This window comes from Plecotus auritus (genome assembly GCF_963455305.1).
Source record: "Plecotus auritus genome assembly, chromosome: 4".
In the NCBI taxonomy this organism is placed as follows: domain Eukaryota; kingdom Metazoa; phylum Chordata; class Mammalia; order Chiroptera; family Vespertilionidae; genus Plecotus; species Plecotus auritus.
Genome location: NC_137775.1, coordinates 92,575,095 through 92,591,232, shown reverse-complemented (window position 1 = coordinate 92,591,232; position 16,138 = coordinate 92,575,095). Strand labels below are relative to the sequence as shown.

Below are 16,138 nucleotides of genomic sequence, written 5' to 3'. Positions count from 1 at the left end.
GGAACATCCCCAGTAGGGTGTGTGCAGGGGGCAGCTGATTGATGTTTCTCTCTCATCAATGTTTCTAACTCTCTATCCCTCTCCCTTCCTCTCTGTAAAAAAATCAATAAAATATATTTTAAAAATAAATAAAACTTAAAAATACACAGCCATTTCTTTTTTTAAAAAAATAATGTGTGTAAAAATGTATGGAGGAAAAAAAATGGCCAATGTTGGAACAACCTGAGCAACAAAATAAAGTGGCATTGAATTATAACCCAAAATATAAAATAAATACACATGAGTTTGTACTAATATAAGTAAATGGTTGAATAAATAAGTGGGGAGAATAGACAAATCTCCCATGCAAAAGAATCCCAATAATTTATGTAGACACTCGGCCCTTAAAGAGGGACAGTGTAATTCCCCATCCCTTAAGTATGGGCTGTCCTTAGTGACTTCCCTCCAAAGAACACGGTATGGAAGTGGGGGGAAGAGTACCTTACAGTGGAAAAACCTGGCACCAGTTCAGCCTGGTGATCAAGGGTAAGATCAACAGTGATTATTGTGTTGATAGCATGTACCCTTGCTATGATGTGATGAGAATGGTACTTTACTCTATGATCATCCTCCCCCAAACCTCTAACCCTAAGAGAAAAAAACATCAAACAACTCTAAAATGAGGTACATTACAAAATACCTGAACAGTACTCCTCAAAACTGTCAAAGTCATAAAAAATAAGGAAATTCGCCCAGCTGGTGTGGCTCAGTGGTTGAGCATCAAACCAGGAACCAGGGGGTCAAGGTTCGATTCCTGGTCAGGGCACTTGCATGGGTTGTGGGCTCGATCCCCAGTAGGGGGCATGCAGGAGGCAGCTGATCAATGATTCTCTCTCATCATTGATGTTTCTATCCCTCTCTCCCTCTCCCTTCCTCTCTCTGAAATTAAAAAAATAAATACTAGTAAATAAAAAGGAAATTCTGAGAAACTGGTTTAGCCAAGCGGGGCCTAAAGAGACATGACAACCAAATGTCACCAGGTATCCTGGACGGGATTCTGGAACAGAAAAAGGACATTAGGTAAACGTTAAGGAAATCTGAATGAGGTCTATGTCATGATTGACTGATTGGTTGATTGATTGATTGATTGATTGATTGTGACAATATGCCATGTTCATGCAAGATATTACTAATAGTGAAAACTGGGTATCTAGAAACTCCCTTTAATGACCTCGCAACTTTTCTGAAATCTAAACCTATTCTAAAATTTTTAAAAATGTAGACAGATTATTTGTATAAAACCTGTTTGTAAATACTCGATTACTAATAAACAAACAAAAGAAAAAGAAAGTATTGTTTAAGAATGTAGTTTGGTTGGACATAAAGAATACTGGTTGGGGGAAGGTCAATGGGGGGAAAGAAGGAGACATATATACTACTATTTGTAATACTTTAAACAATAAAATGAAGAAGAAGGAGGAGGAGGAGGAAGAAGAGGAGGGGAGGAGGAGGGGAGGGGAGGGGGAGGGAAGAAGGAGGGGGAGGAGGAGGAGGGGGAAGAGGAGGGGGAGGGGGAGGAGGAAGAAGAAGAAGAGGAGGAGGAGGAGGAGGAGGAGGAGGAGGAGGAGGAGGAGGAGGAGGAGGAGGAGGAGGAGGAAGAAGAAGAAGAAGAAGAAGAAGAAGAAGAAGAAGAAGAAGAAGAAGAAGAAGAGTAGTACTGATTGCAGCCCTGTCCAGTTTGGCTCACTGCTTGGAGCATCGGCCTGCCTACCTAAGGGTCACAGGTTCGATTCCCGGTCAAAGGCCCATACCTCAGTTACAGGTTCCCCAGCCCTGGTCTGCGCATGCAGGAGGCAACCCGTGTTTCTATCTCTCCGCCCTCCTCCCTCTCTTCCACTCCCTCTAGAAATCAATGAAAAAAATATATATCCTCGGGTCAAAATTAAAAACAAAACAAAACAAAAAGAACCCAATTGCAGCCATGTAAGTGACTAGCTAGTGAAGGTCCGCTTGCCGCGCCGCACACAGACTACAGGTGTGTCCCAGCGGGTGTGGGATTCAGCCGCTCGTTTCCAGCTGGTTGGAACCTCGCTCTCCTTCCGCGTGATCAGTCCTCAGAGCATCCTGTTCGGGCAGGGATTGCTCCCTAAAATGAACGGACACTCCCCTCTGCTCAGGACCCACCTGTCCCGGAACCTCCCTGCCCTGGTCCTGCCGCACACCTGGGCCCTGGGAGCCCCAAGGAGGAGGGTGGCCACAGGAGACAGGAGGTGAGGAGCTAGTTTCTGAGGCCAACGACCAGAAGGTCTGGAGCCCAAGCTGTCACTAGGCACCAGGACGCTGCCGGGTTAGAGGGGAAATGGGGAGGGGTCTGCAGCTACTGCCTGTCTGTGACCATGTGTCTTCGCCATGGAGCTCAGGCGAGTGCTCAGCTACCCTGACCTACTTGGACGTCTTGGCTCGGTCAGAGGCGCCGGCCTGAGCTCAGACCCCACCATCTGTACCCACCCAATGTGCCGAGTCCCCACATGGCCCCCCTGACTGCCATTATGGTTCTGCCTCAGACTGCGCTGGAGCTTGTCCCTCCCCCAGCCTCTGGAATGCCTCCAGGGCTCGCTCCCCAGCGAGTCTCACGGTGTGGAGCCACAAGGGGGCTCCTCAAGAAGCTGGTGCAGAGGACTGGAGTGTGCAGCCACCCCACCCCACCCCACCCCCGTCACGACCCCCATCACCACTACCCGGTCATGGGTGCGCAGCACCTGGCTGCATCTAAGGCCCTGATCTTGCGCCATTTTGTCACTACCCTATTATGGACACTTTTTGTTCCTCTCCGGATACTCTGTAAGAGCCAGGCCGGCTGCTCTCATTTAGTGTGTGAGCCCTGTCTTGTCAACTCTACATCTGGCAGCGCTGTCTGCGCATGCTCCTTGGTCTGATGGGGAGGGGGCTCCAGAGCGCATCGCCAGCCTCTAGCGTTTTTCCTTGTGGAGGCTGAGCTACAGTGAAGGCCGGGGCCTTGCCCGGGGTTTCACAGAGATGTCATAGCTGAGGCGGGCATTTGAATTCTGCCTTCAATACTCCTCCAGGCTTTGCCCACTGCGGAGCAGCTCCCAGCCACCCCAGCTCCCTCAGTGTCCCCATCATCCATCCGTATGGGCCGAACTTGCCCTTGCTGAGGCCCAAGGACAAGGCGGCAGCAGCGGAGACTCCAGAAAAAAAGGCAAAAGGACTGAGGCACCAAAATAACTGAGCCTTTTTTTTTTCTTTTTTTAAAAGTGTATTTTAATTGATTTCAGAGAGGAAGGGAGAGGGAGAGAGAGAGAAACATCAAAGATGAGAGAGAATCATTTGTCAGCTGCCTCCTGCACGGCCCCTACTGGGGATCAAGCCCACAAACCGTGCATGTGCCCTGACCGGGAATCAAACTGTGACCTCCTGGTTCATAGGTTGACCACTGAGCAACACTAGCCGGGCATGAACCCTTTCTTTGAGAAAGGAATATTTAAAAATCAGGTGTGATTCTCTCTTTAAGAGGAAAACCTGCTTTAATTAAATGGGAACTATAAGCCAAGCTACCCAGGGGTAAAAGTACCATGTGCTCTAAAAAGTTTTCATCCGTGTTGAGAATCTAAGTTTATAACCAGGAACTGAAAGCTTTGCAAGCTGACCAGATAATGCATGAGAATATCTTTGTACACTGGCTAAAGGACAATATTCAAAATAGGACTGTCGAACGCTGGCTTCCTAACACAACCTGTTGCTAGGAGAAAGTTCCGTTTCTGATATTTGGGAAGCCAGCGTTCGACAATGTAGGTAAACCCATCCATTTCCCCTTTATGACTTACATTTTGGGATGTTTTTAAAGTGTCCTTCCCAATCTGAAGCACAATCATGTTTTGAATATTGTACTTTAGACAATGTACAGAGATGCGGTTTTGACATTCACAAACACAACACAGAAATCTGCGCGCTCTGAAGGGGCGGGGTTTTGTTAAAGTTCACCTCAGTCATTTAGAGCTTCGTCATCTGATAGGTTATCCATAAACCACATGCGCCTATTACCATTATAGTCTATTGAGATTCCGGAGAAAGATTCAGTTTATCTCCGTCAGATGCTCACAGCCTCTGGTGGCGGGTGGCTGCTGTGTTGGACGGGACGATGCGGGACATTTCCATCATCCCAGGAAATTCTGTCTGAGGGCACTGCTTTTTAGATTGTAGTTTCAACACAGCTGGGCGGCTAGCACAGCTTTCAGTTCCTTGTTATAAATTTAGCCTGAGAATTTAGCTTCTTAAGACTACACATGACAACTTCTTATATGGAGTAAAGAAATGTTGAAATGAATTGCATGGGGAGACTCACCCGTGTGGAGTTTTCGTCCCTCCCACAATAGAGGAAGAAAGACAGAATTTGTATGTCTATCAATTACCTATGATTTGCAGAATCCTATATAATAAAACCCTAATATGCAAATCAACCAAACAGCGGAACGACAGGCAGATTTGATTGCTATGATGCCCACTGCCCCCTGAGAGGGAGGTGACCTGTGGCAGCAATCAGGGGGCGGCGCCATGCCACCAGCGAAGGTGGGTGCCAGCCGGGGGCCCCCTGATTACCCCACTCACCAGTCGCCCCACAGAAGGCCCTGATTGCTGGCCAGGCCTAGGGACCCTACCCTATATATTGGGAACAGTCTCTTAGACGTAAATATTCAAACCTGGCAAGGCTACTCTAACACTGAAAAAACAGGATGAGGCAGCGATGACAGGCATGAACTCTGGCTTGCACATTATAAGTGTCAAAGCCCCGATTCTGACACTTATAACTGTGTGACAAAGTCAACTACTTAACTTCTCTCTGCTTCAGTTTTTCCATCCATAAGAAGGGGAAAACGGTACTATTGCCTCAGAAGGATCATGTTATGTACTACTTTTTATAATCAGGACAAAAAATATGTAGCTGCCCATAAAACAGCAAGATGCCTTTCACCTGTATGGAAAGTATGGTCACTGGTGCATGCAGCATCCCGGATTTCGAGAGGGATGTCTGACTGCCAGTTTAGGCCCAATATCCCCCTAGGGGTCCCAGATTGAGAGAGGACATAGGCCAGGCTGAGGGGACCCCCACCCCCCATGCATGAATTTCATGCACCAGGCCTCTAGTTATAAAATAGTTCTCATTGAATCAGAATCAGAGAATCCAGGAAGAATGTGCTAAAGACAATGCAGTTTTCCAAGGGAGTGCACATTTTTTTAATGGAAAGGTGTAGCTTTGAGAGTCATTCCCAGAAGCTCAGAGGGAAATGTGTATAAAATAAAGCACATGAATCACTTCTATGTGTTTTCAAGGACCTACACAAATGTAAATACATGTATGGAAAGTAGATTGAAAGGACATATGCATTAAATATATTAAGAGGATACCTATAGGCCAATGGGTAGGAAGAGCAGCTAGGGGATGGAGGTGGAAAAAATAAAAATAAAATCCATAAAACCAGAGGAACGGTGAAGTGTGTCCATGGATGACTGTGTGCATGGACTAGGGTGCTGATAGTGGGGAGGCTGTGCACATGTGGGGACAGGGCTATATGGGTACTGTACTGTATCCTTAATTTTGCTGGGAACCTAAAACTGCTCTAAAAATTAGTCTATTTTTTAAATGACCCAGAAAATGAAACCTATATAATTTTATTAACCAATGTCACCCCAATAAATTTAATTTAAAAATAAAAAATTTTAAAAAAGGACCAGGAGAGTGATGGGTCTTGTCATAGATTTCACCAGAGGGCCAGAGACACCCCAGCAGAGCGGGTCTGAACAGCAGCAAGGGAACACACACAGGTTCAATTGGATGCTTTTTTGAGTCCCAGTTGTTGTATTTAATTTTATAAAAAGACTAGTGGCCCAGTGCACGAAATTTGTGCACAATAAAAGGGGATTAATTAGAAGAAATAATTTAATATTGCTATTTGCCCTTTCTCTATAATAGAAGTGTCAGAGATGAAAGAAAATTAGTAAAATGCATATGAAAACCTTCCTCCTGTCAGAGTCTGGGGTGCACCACGGGACCCAGAGTCAAGTCCCCGCCCACCCACGTGGGCCTCAAAATCACATGAGACCCAGACCTGACCAGCGCCCCCCCCCCCACCGCCATTGGGCTAGATCCAGACCCGGCCAGTCCCACCCTTGTCAAGCCCCATGCAGCAGGGGGTGTAGCCTCAGGTCCCCCAGCCCAGACCAGGGCAGGGGGCATGCCTTGAGGTCCCCCATCAAGCCCCGCCAGGTGGCGGACATGGACTGAGATCCCCTGTCAAGCCCCACTGGGCGGGAGGCATGGCCTGAGGTCCCCCATCAAGCCCCGCCAGGCCGAGGGGCACAGCCTCAGGTCCCCCGGCCTGGCACCGGGAGGAGGCACAGCCTCAGGTCCCCCATCAAGCCCCGCTGGGCGGGGGTCGCAGCCTGAGTTCCCCCAAACCAGCACTGGAGGTTTACCTTGAGGTCCCTTGTCAAGCCCCGCTGGGTGGGGAGCATGGCCTGAGGTCCCCTGTCAAGCCCCGCCAGGCAGGGGGCCATAGCCTCAGGTCTCCTGGCCCAGTGCCAGGGTGGGGGGTGTGGCCTGAGGTCCCCCAGCCTGGTGCCAGGGTGGGAGGTGCAGCCTGAAGTCCCCTGTCAAGCCCCACATGGTGGGGGGGTCTGGCCTGAGGTCCCCCGGCCTCGCACTGGGGTGTGGGGAGCAGCCTGAGGTCCCCTAGCCCAGCACCAGGACAGGAAGCGCACCTTGAGGTCCCCCGTCAAGCCCTGCTGGGCGGGGGGCATGGCCTCAGGTCCCCTGGCCTGGCGCCGGGGTGGGGGGCAAGTCCTGAGGTCCCCCAGCCCAGACCAGGGCGGGGGGCATACCTTGAAGTCCCCCATCAAGCCCCGCTGGGTGGGGGGCATGGCCTGAGGTCCCCCATCAAGCTCTGCCAGGCGGAGGGTGGGGGGACACAGCCTCAGGTCCCCCATCAAGGGGGCGTGGCCTGAGTTCCCCCAACCCAGCACTGGGGGTGCACCTTGAGGTCCCTGTCAAGCCCTGCTGGGTGGGGGGCATGGCCTGAGGTCCCCCAACCCAGCACTGGGGGTGCACCTTGAGGTCTACTGTCAAGCCCTGCTGGGTGGGGGACACAGCCTGAGGTCCCCCATCAAGCCCAGCCAGGAGGGGGGCGTGGCCTGAAGTCCCCTGCCAGGCCCCACCTGGTCAGAGGCGCGGCCTAAGGTCCCCTGGCCTGGTGCTGGGGTGGGGGGAGCAGCCTGAGGTCCCCTAGTCCAGCACCAGGACGGGAAGCACATCTTGAGGTCCCCCGTCAAGCCCCACCAGGCAGGGGACATAGCCTCAGGTCCCCTGGCCTGACGCCGGGGCGGGGGGCACGGCCTGAGGTCCCCTGTCAAGCCCTGCTGGTTGGGGGATGCAGCCTGAGGTCCCCTGTCAAGCCCCCTTGGGGCAGGGGAGGGCGTAGCCTCAGGTCCCTGCTGATTGCTCATGAAGGCTCCTTAAGGGAACTTGGCTTCAGCTATGGGTGCAGCCATCTTTGTGACAGAGTGATGATCAATTTGCATATTCCCTCTTTATTGTATAGGATAGTTTGCCATTTTCTTTGCCTGTGATTAGTTCAGTGGGTCTCCTTCCTTCCAGCTCCCCACGCTTTCCTTTCAGTACCCTTCTCTAAATAAGAAAGGGGCTGGGCGGAGACCTCACAAAAGAAGTTTAGGGAGCCTTTTACTTCCCTGAGAGAGAAGTTTATTTGTTTGTTCATCTGGTGAACAGAGAGTGGAATGTGATGTTTGCTAGGGGAGGAAGGCATGTCCATCAGCTCCTGGAAGGGTGACTTTGCTGCTCCCCTGGGTCTGGCTCACCTGAGGAGTGAGAGAAATAGACAGCATTTGCCAATGATCCATCCATGCCAGTCCCAGCTTCAGTCTCCCTCCCTCCTCTGAAGAAAAGACTGGATTGCCAAGCAGCAAAAACCTTCTGGCCGCTCCCAACCCCAGGTCTTCCTGTCCAGGTGAGCCCAGCCCAGCACCATTCATAGGGTTCCCGGGGCTGGGACTGCCTCCTAGGCAAAAAAGTAGGGAAAGTCATGGGGCAAGCTCTGGGGAACCCCTGGGACATGGCCCCTCTGAGCTCTTGTCTGCAGATACCATCTGGGTCCCTTCATTCATTTCCACCCACTCACCTGAGGCCCTGGCTTTCCAGAGAAGGATAAACAGGACTGAGAACACCAGGCCCTTGTTTAGGACGAATCCGCAGGTCAGAACAATAGCCAGTAGCCGCAGCTCGGGAAGGGCAGGGGCGGGCGGCACGCCTGGAAGGTCAAGCACAAGCGTTGGTGTCCTAGGTTTGACCCTCCTGAGTCTGAAAGGGTGGGTGTCTGCCAGGTGTTCTGCTCTGAAGCTCAGCCTGCTCCCTGCCTCCTGGCCACCACAGCAGCCAAGCAGGGACTTTGAGGCTGGGCCTTACCTTTCCCATAATGCTTTGTGATGGCTCTCACCCTCAAGGGATCTACTGGTCTTCTGCCCCTAATATCTCCCTTCTGCATAGTTCCTGCCCATAGCTGCAGCATGAGCCCTCACTCTCCCACTCAAGGCGCCAGGGAAAGCCCTGCGTGCTCCCGTTCCTACAGAGCAAAGTGCACAAGGCTGCAGGCGCCCAAGGCTCTCGCAGTCTGAATCCACGACCAGTCCTGCTTTAGCCTTACCCATCTCCTCTCCACTCAGCCAAACTGTCTCCTTGTGTAGCTGACACTGTGAGTGCATGTCACCACCTGCTCCTGGCATGGTGGCCACCCCTCTTCTGCATGTGTTACTCCTCTGCTACCTTCAAAGTTTCTCTTCCTCTAGGTAGTGGTCTCTACACCCCTCCAGGCCCCAGGCCCCAGCAACTCTGTGCAGAGGATTTCTGTCCATCCCATTCCTTTAACTCCAAGGAAGATTGCTCAAATTCCATTCGCCCCTGGGCCACGCTTTCTAGGTGATGCTCTGTCATCAGGGGTATAAAACACCTTTGTAATCTTAGCTCCCCAACCCCAGCTCCTTTCCTCTGTGGCTGGTTGATGGGACTTGTGCTGCCTTGAGGCAGTAACATTCAAGGCTTGTATGAGGGTGAGGGCTTCGGAAGAGAAATAGAAGCGAAGATCCTTCTGCCTGCAGGCGCTCAGGACTCCCTCGCCTGCCTGGAGCAGGAGACAGGCCTCCATGTGGTCTAGCCTGGCTCTCTGGAGCCCACCTGTGAGGCCTGAGCAGAGGGCCCAGCTAATGACCCAAAGTATCATTCTACTTTGCTGTGGCCTCTGGGCAGCGACCCTCATTCAGACACAACTGAGGCTGAATCCAGATTACCCTTTAGGGTTCGTTCTCTTGGACTGACACTGGGCCCCTACCGGGCCCAGAAAATGCTTCATGAAGATGGGACTGCATACCCTGAGCCTGCCAGGCTGCTGACACAACCTGACTGACTTAACCTGAACCGAAGAGGGACCTCCAAGATATTTGGAACAATTTTTCTCCCACAGGCTGAGCAACTATGTCCCAAGTTCATTGCTATGGGACTGTACTGTATTTGGGGGATAAATATTCACAGAGTCCTAGAAGGTCAAAGGTGAAAGCAAGCATTCAATACCATCCAATCTAAGCCCTAAGGAACAGGATGGACAGAGAGTGTCCAAGGCCACTCAGTAGACATCAGCAGAGCCAGCACTGGGACCCATGTCTCCTGCCTCCTTGCCATGTATTTCTGTGACATTTGCTGCTCTCAGTCTTCAGAGTCTTGTCCAGTGAGCCTGGCCTAATTTTTTAGCTCTTGGCTCCTAGGTCCACCCAGCCCTTCATAGTCAAGTGGCCCGCTCACCAGGTCACAAGTCCTGCTCTCACTTCTGACCCTTCTCCTACCTCCCATGCCCACCTTCTCTCCCTAAGTTCCCATTGCAGGCCTCTCTTCCTATTGCAGCATTGGGTGGACACATCCATCACCTCCAAATAGCATGACATTATGTAAGTGTCTTTCTGTGGGCATCTGCTGCCATGCCCTCCCCGACCTGGAAACGTGGAGACAAATGCAGAAGGATTCCCCCCAATTCATTGAGGGTAAGTCCATTTTTCTAGGCAGGCCTTACACCACTCCAGAAAGAAGTCCCCATTCATTTGTTTTAACCTAACTAAAAACAGTGCCTGCCTGCCACCCCCTCCCCAGGCCACCTCATGTTTACCGCAGGTGTCCTTTTCAGAGGATTGTGTTCTTGTTTCCCCTGGGAGACCAGTAAGTCCTTCAGGCAGGAACAAGCTGTACTAGACTCAGTTTCCTTAGCTACATCAGCCTAAAGTTTTCTCCAATTACTGCAGAAAAGAAATAGGAAGCTGCTATGAAAACTCCACTGTCTGCTATTTGTGGTTTGATGAAAATAATTACATTTACATTTATCCTGTATTAAACTTGATATCATTCTCATTCAATAATATGGGTTCAGTCATTCCCAATAATTTCCCTTATTGTCTTTATTAAGATTTGCGTTAAAGAATGAGGCTGCTATTAATTGATGGAGTCAAACCTGGTGGGCCCAAGCTGTCTAATGGAGTGGGCAAACTTTGCCAAAGGTGTAATATAAAGCCCATTTCTCTGAACTTAGACATAGAGAACCCCAGAGCATTGGAGCCATTGAACATCACAATGGAGCAAGCCTAGAGTAGTACGAGGGACATTCTTAAGGTCACTGAGTAGGTTCTGGGTTGAGGAGTGGAAACCAGGCCTGTGCACCTTTTATTATCCTGTGACGGCCTCACTTACCTTTGCAACCAGCAACCGGTTTAGCACTTCCACATGTACAGGTACTGAGACCAAATTACTAAAGTGCTCCTAGTAGAGAGGACAGTGGAAATGCTTCACCAACTGTATAAATCACTTGTAACCAGTCTCTCAATTCCTGGGCATCACTGGATGTTCCTAAAGGCCTGGGGGATGTTTTCCTATTATGTGGGTTCAGTAGCTTCCCTCCACTCCTGCCTATAGCACCTTCCTTTTGCTTGGTCAACTCTTTATTTCCAAATATTACTATGAAGTTCAACTCTAGCCCCACCCTGGCCTAATCTCTATATAGAAGAGGCCTGGTGCACGAAATTTGTGCATGGAGGGTGAGGGGGTCCCCCAGCCAGACCTGCACCCTCTCCAATCTGGGAGCCCTCCGGGGATGTCCTACTGATGTCCAGGGAGCCGCAGTCTGGCCTCCCTCTGCAGGAGGTGACCGGGCTGATAAGGGGAAAGCACCACCCCCATCACCCCGCTGCTGCTGCCACTGTCGGCCGCCACAGCCACCAAGGTGTTTTCATCAACACGGACTCCAGGCCCTTCACTATAAAAAAATGACAACTTTCGCCGAAACCGGTTTGGCTCAGTGGATAGAGCGTCGGCCTGTGGACTGAAGGGTCCCAGGTTCGATTCTGGTCAAGGGCATGTACCTTGGTTGCGGGCACATCCCCATTGGGAGGTGTGCAGGAGGCAGCTGATCGATGTTTCTCTCTCATCGATGTTTCTAGCTCTCTATCCCTCTCCCTTCCTCTCTGTAAAATATCAATAAAATATAAAAAAAAAATGACAACTTTCTTTAGGCATTTTCAAGATGTCTCTTTCATAGGATATGACATTTCTTTCTTTCTTCCTTTTTTTTTATCCTCACTTGAGGATATTTTTCCATTGATTTTTAGAGAGCGTGGAAGAGAGAGGGAAAGACAGAGAAAAACATCAATGTGAGAGGGACACTTCAACTGGTTGCCTCCTGCATGAGCAGTCAGAAAAAGTGTTTCCTCTGCAGTTCACACACAGAGGCGGGACTGCTGGCATGCAACGGCTGGAAGACCCTGTTCTCTGCAAGCCTGTGCCATCCATGGCTAGCCTCACTGCTCACACAGTCCCCTCCCACCCTCCTGCACTCGCAGCCTCCTCCTGAGTAGTTGTGACGTTACAGCGTTCTGGCTAATTTGCATATTACCTCTTTATATATATAGATTATATATATAGATAAAAGGCTAAGCCACCAGCCTACCCGCCAGTAGGTATGACATGCACCAACCACCAGGGGGCATATGCTCAATGCAGGAGCTGCCAAGCGACAACAACTTTGCAGAGTGCCCTCTCACACTCTGGGACCCCTTGGGGGATGTCAGACTGTTGGTTTCAGCCTGATCCCCACAGGCCAGGCTGAGAGACCCTGCTCACTCTGCAGACGCCATTCAAGCCCCTTTGAGCCCTTTGCCCCATTGTGGTCGGCTGGGGGAGGGACTGCGAGAGGTTGGCTCCAGGGCATGTCATGACCGTCTCCCCCAGTCCTTCCCCGCCAGCCCCCTTCTAATTAATTTCCTTTCAATGTGCATGAATCCATGCACTGGGCCTCTAGTATTTACATATTGGGATATCCAGGATGTGGAGAGCAGGGTCCTGTGTGGTGCAGGCCTCTCCAACTCTCTGGTTCAAAGGGAGAAGGTTTATTGGGGAGCTCGGGGCAGAAGTATTGGGTTAGGTGGGTAGACAGGCTTTCTGAGAAAAGAGGGGGAGGACTAGCAGACCTCCATCCATGAGAAGCAATTCAAGGACGCGAGAGGCCCTTCATCTGGCTGTCTAACACCTATTGCTTGTTTGCTACTTTGCAAATCTCTTGAGAAAGAGAACAGTTTCACTGGCCACACTGGGCCCCCTTCCAGGATCCACCAAGGACAACCGAATCCGATGGGTCTCTGTCGGATCCCAGCTGCTCCAGGTATCGCTGAATGACACTGTGAGTAGCGTGCCCTCCCTGGGCCTTCTTCCCATGTACAATGGAAACAGCCATAACCTTGGCTATGCAGTCGGTATTCAGTACCTGGTCCCGCTGGCAGGCACTCTGCACAGAGTGAGAGAAATTTTGAGATCACCTAGTCTAACTTTCTTGCCTTAACAGGTGAGAAAATTGGGGTCCAGAGAGGAGCTATGACTCTCAAAGTCACAAAACGAGAAATAAGAAGACCCACGTGCTCTGATTTCAGACGGAGAAATTTTCCCATGACTCTGCACTCTCTCTCCAAAGGCCCCGGAGGCAGAGGGGTCCCACCTGCGGCTCAGGAGCGCAGCCTCCACAACCTTCCCTGTCTGGGCTCTCGCCGCTGCTCACCTTCGCACGGTACCAGCCGAATCTGAGGAGGCAGGACCACGGGGGTCTGAGGTGAGAGGTCAATCACACACTGATAGAGCCCCAAGTCCTGCCTCTGGAGCTCTCTCACAGTGACGCTGAACATGACCTCGGTGGGGTCATCCTCCAGCAGGTATCTCCCAGCCTGGGCCCGATTTAGGTCCATGTTCCTGGTATCTGTGCGCACCAGTGTCTCTGGGGGGCCGCGGCTCCTCACGCGCTGCCAGGCCTTCAGGCTGGAGGCGTACTGCCTGGTGTAAAAACAGGATATGGTCAGGTTGCTTCCTTCCAGGAAGCACATTTGCTTCTCATCTTGGCCTCGAAGTCCTAGAATGAGAGAGCGAAGAGCCTCACTGAGCCAGCCTTCCTCCCACCATCCCCACAGCCACCAGCCACAGAGCAGAGCCCTGAGCGCAGGCGAGAGTCCTGGCAGCTCCGTCAAACCCTTAGGAGTCATTTGGGGTTTCTGTGCACTATGTGAAATGGCTCAGCGTCTGTAGCAATATGCACACATATGGAGCAAATACGGCAAAATATCGATCCTGGTTCAATGTCTGAATCTAGTAGATGAGTTTATGGTGACTATTTTTTCTATACTTTATAGATTGAAATTTTTTAATAATAAAAAAGGTGGGTGTGGTTTTTTTTTTAAGTAAAAAGAGAACTTAACCAGTTTTGCCACCCATGTTCTTTTCTACCTGTGGTTCCCAGGCATGTCCGATGCCTTCAGGGTACTTCGTATTACCCCTTGGGGTTCCCAAGCCAGATGCGCTTCCACTCCTCTCTGCCCATATCCATCCCATTAGGTCCCAGGGCTGAGTCCGCTGAGCAGTTCCAGCTGGCACTAACCTCTGTCTCCCCCCACCCTCAACCCACTGACCACCCTACACCTGTTACATCATCAGTGTCATGGTCCTGGGCAGCCACCTGGACTCTGTTAAGCACTTACTAAGCCCTAAATACTGAGCCAAGCATTTTACATCAGTCTGCTGTTTAGCTCTTAGCACAACCCTCTGAAGTAGGTGCTGTTTACAAATGAGGAAACTGAGGCTCACAGAAGGTAGAGGACTTCTTACGACCACATCTGTAGAAAGTGGCAGAAACAGGATTTGAACCAGCTCTGTCTGGTTCCGGAACCAGCTCCTCAGCCCCCGAATGTTCCTCTGAGGAGGGACCGTGCCTTGCACTGCTCTACATCTCCCAGGCTGTCCGCACAGCGAGGGGAGGTTGTTTGGTGACTTCACATAATTTTCTCAACGTGGAGATGCACGGGAGGACCCTCCAGCACCCACGCGTCGCCCAGCCCCGCTGGCTCGGGGTCAGGCAGCACAGTCTGCGTTCATTTCCTTCCTTCCCCCATTCCTGTCTCTAACACATACCAGGATCCCATCCCAGTCCTCCTAACGGAATGAGAGAAAACCCCTCTTAGTAGGCACCTTCCCTGGGCCATCTACGTCCCTCTCCCTTCCTCTCCTCACCTGAGACCCAGAGCAGCAGCAGCAGCAGCCGTGGCCGCCCCCAGAGCCCCGTCCTGTCCATTTTATCCATCAGGCGTTGGCCATCCCAGGGGCTCTGGCAGTTGCTGGAGGATGTTGCCCCATGTGGGTACTTTCCACCTTCTCTGAGAGGTGTAGCTGTTACTTTGCAGTTGAGAAACCCTGAGGGAACTGCAGTGAGAGGGACTGGTTCGGGAAAATGCAGAAGGAGAAAAGAGACCACTGCCCTTGTGACATCTTCCTTCCCGCTCTCATTATGCCACAGCCCTATGGGGCAACACCCCGTTCCCCACCACAGCAGGCCCCGACCCACCATCAGACGTCCCACCTCTGCTCCACTCACTTCCTCAGGGCACCGAGACACCCTCATCACTGGGCACCGACCACTGCCTCCTCGAGCCTCTCCGGTACATTCACATTCGGTTACCCTTCAAGGTCTGGTTCAGACCTTCCTGATGACATGCCTTGTTTAATCTCACTCCACACCATGCTCCTCAAGTATGAGCATGTGGCTCAATCATTTGGGAACCCTGGTAAACATACATGTGCGTGGGCTCCACCCCCGGAGACTCCAGTTTAGGAAGTCTAGAGAGGGCCCAGCATCTGCATTTTAACAAGCAGCACAGGTGATTGTGAGGCAAGTGGTCCAAATGGATGATGCATTCAGAGGGGCCCCAAGGCTTTCCAGGGTCCTCAGCCTGCGTCTGAGGTGAGCGCTTCCAGGAGCCCCAGTCTAGACACAGGCATGGAGGTCACAATTGTAATGCTACTGGGAGTGACTAACTGCCATGGATTGAAGGCCCTCGTGCGCCAGGTGCTTTACGCAGGTGATCTCACTTAATCCTACCAGCTTAGGGAGACTGTGTAGTGAATATTTGTCATCTTTTGAGTCTCCAGCCCCAATGCCTTTTCCATTTGGGGGATATGCCCCAATGTGTGGGTCTCACTAGGATGCAAAGCTCCCCTCCCCCCTCTGTTGAGATGAAGGCAGATTCCTCCTGCCCTTCTCCCTGGTGCCTATGGAACAGGCTTGGGACATGACCTAAGCCTGGCCAAACGCACGATCCTGTGATGAAAGATGTGAGCCAGTTGGAGACAGTGCACACAGAAAGCCCATGGACAGCATGGTGGCAGGTTCGAGGGCTTCAGGTGTGCAGGGGAGGGGCTGTAGCATTAATGGCACGTTCACCACTAGACGACCTCATGCTGTAACCTCAGCTGTGGCCTCTTGCCCATTCTCTCTTGGCTTCTGCTGTTTTCTAAGCCTGGCCCTCCAGCCTTCTCATTGAGTCTATGAGCCACTGACATCTTTCTCAATTCCTTTGCTGTTCAGGACAGCCGGGCTTGCATTCGGTTGTTGGCAGCAAGAGCCATGCCTGACCTTGGTTATTTTGTCCACGAGGCAATGAGGAATGTCTCAAGGATGAGGCCTAGAGAGATGCTCTGAGTCTTTCAAGATCAGACATACTTCAAGGATGT

At 51.3% G+C, this 16,138-nt stretch overlaps 1 protein-coding gene across 1 annotated transcript; it reads right to left on the bottom strand.

The window, feature by feature from the left end:
- Window positions 1-7,561: 7,561 nt before the first annotated feature.
- LOC308245666 (triggering receptor expressed on myeloid cells 3-like) lies at window positions 7,562-14,856 on the bottom strand. Its single transcript, XM_080663260.1, has 4 exons — window positions 14,642-14,856; window positions 13,146-13,490; window positions 8,190-8,318; window positions 7,562-7,869 (listed from the first exon to the last, which is right to left on the bottom strand). Exons 1-4 carry the CDS (start codon window positions 14,709-14,711, stop codon window positions 7,823-7,825), a joined length of 591 nt encoding a protein of 196 aa, XP_080519386.1. The 5' UTR covers window positions 14,712-14,856; the 3' UTR covers window positions 7,562-7,822.
- Between the last annotated feature and the right edge of the window lie 1,282 nt (window positions 14,857-16,138).

Bases quoted from the DNA above. Each gene is read 5' to 3' on its own strand.
- LOC308245666 (XM_080663260.1), bottom strand. From the start codon at position 14,711: ATGGATAAAATGGACAGGACGGGGCTCTGGGGGCGGCCACGGCTGCTG. The intron at 13,491-14,641 runs GTGAGGAGAGGA...CTCTCATTCTAG, and splicing joins GCTGCTGCTCTGGGTCTCAG to GACTTCGAGGCCAAGATGAG. The intron at 7,870-8,189 runs GTGAGTGGGTGG...CTCACTCCTCAG, and splicing joins CTGGAAAGCCAGGGCCTCAG to GTGAGCCAGACCCAGGGGAG.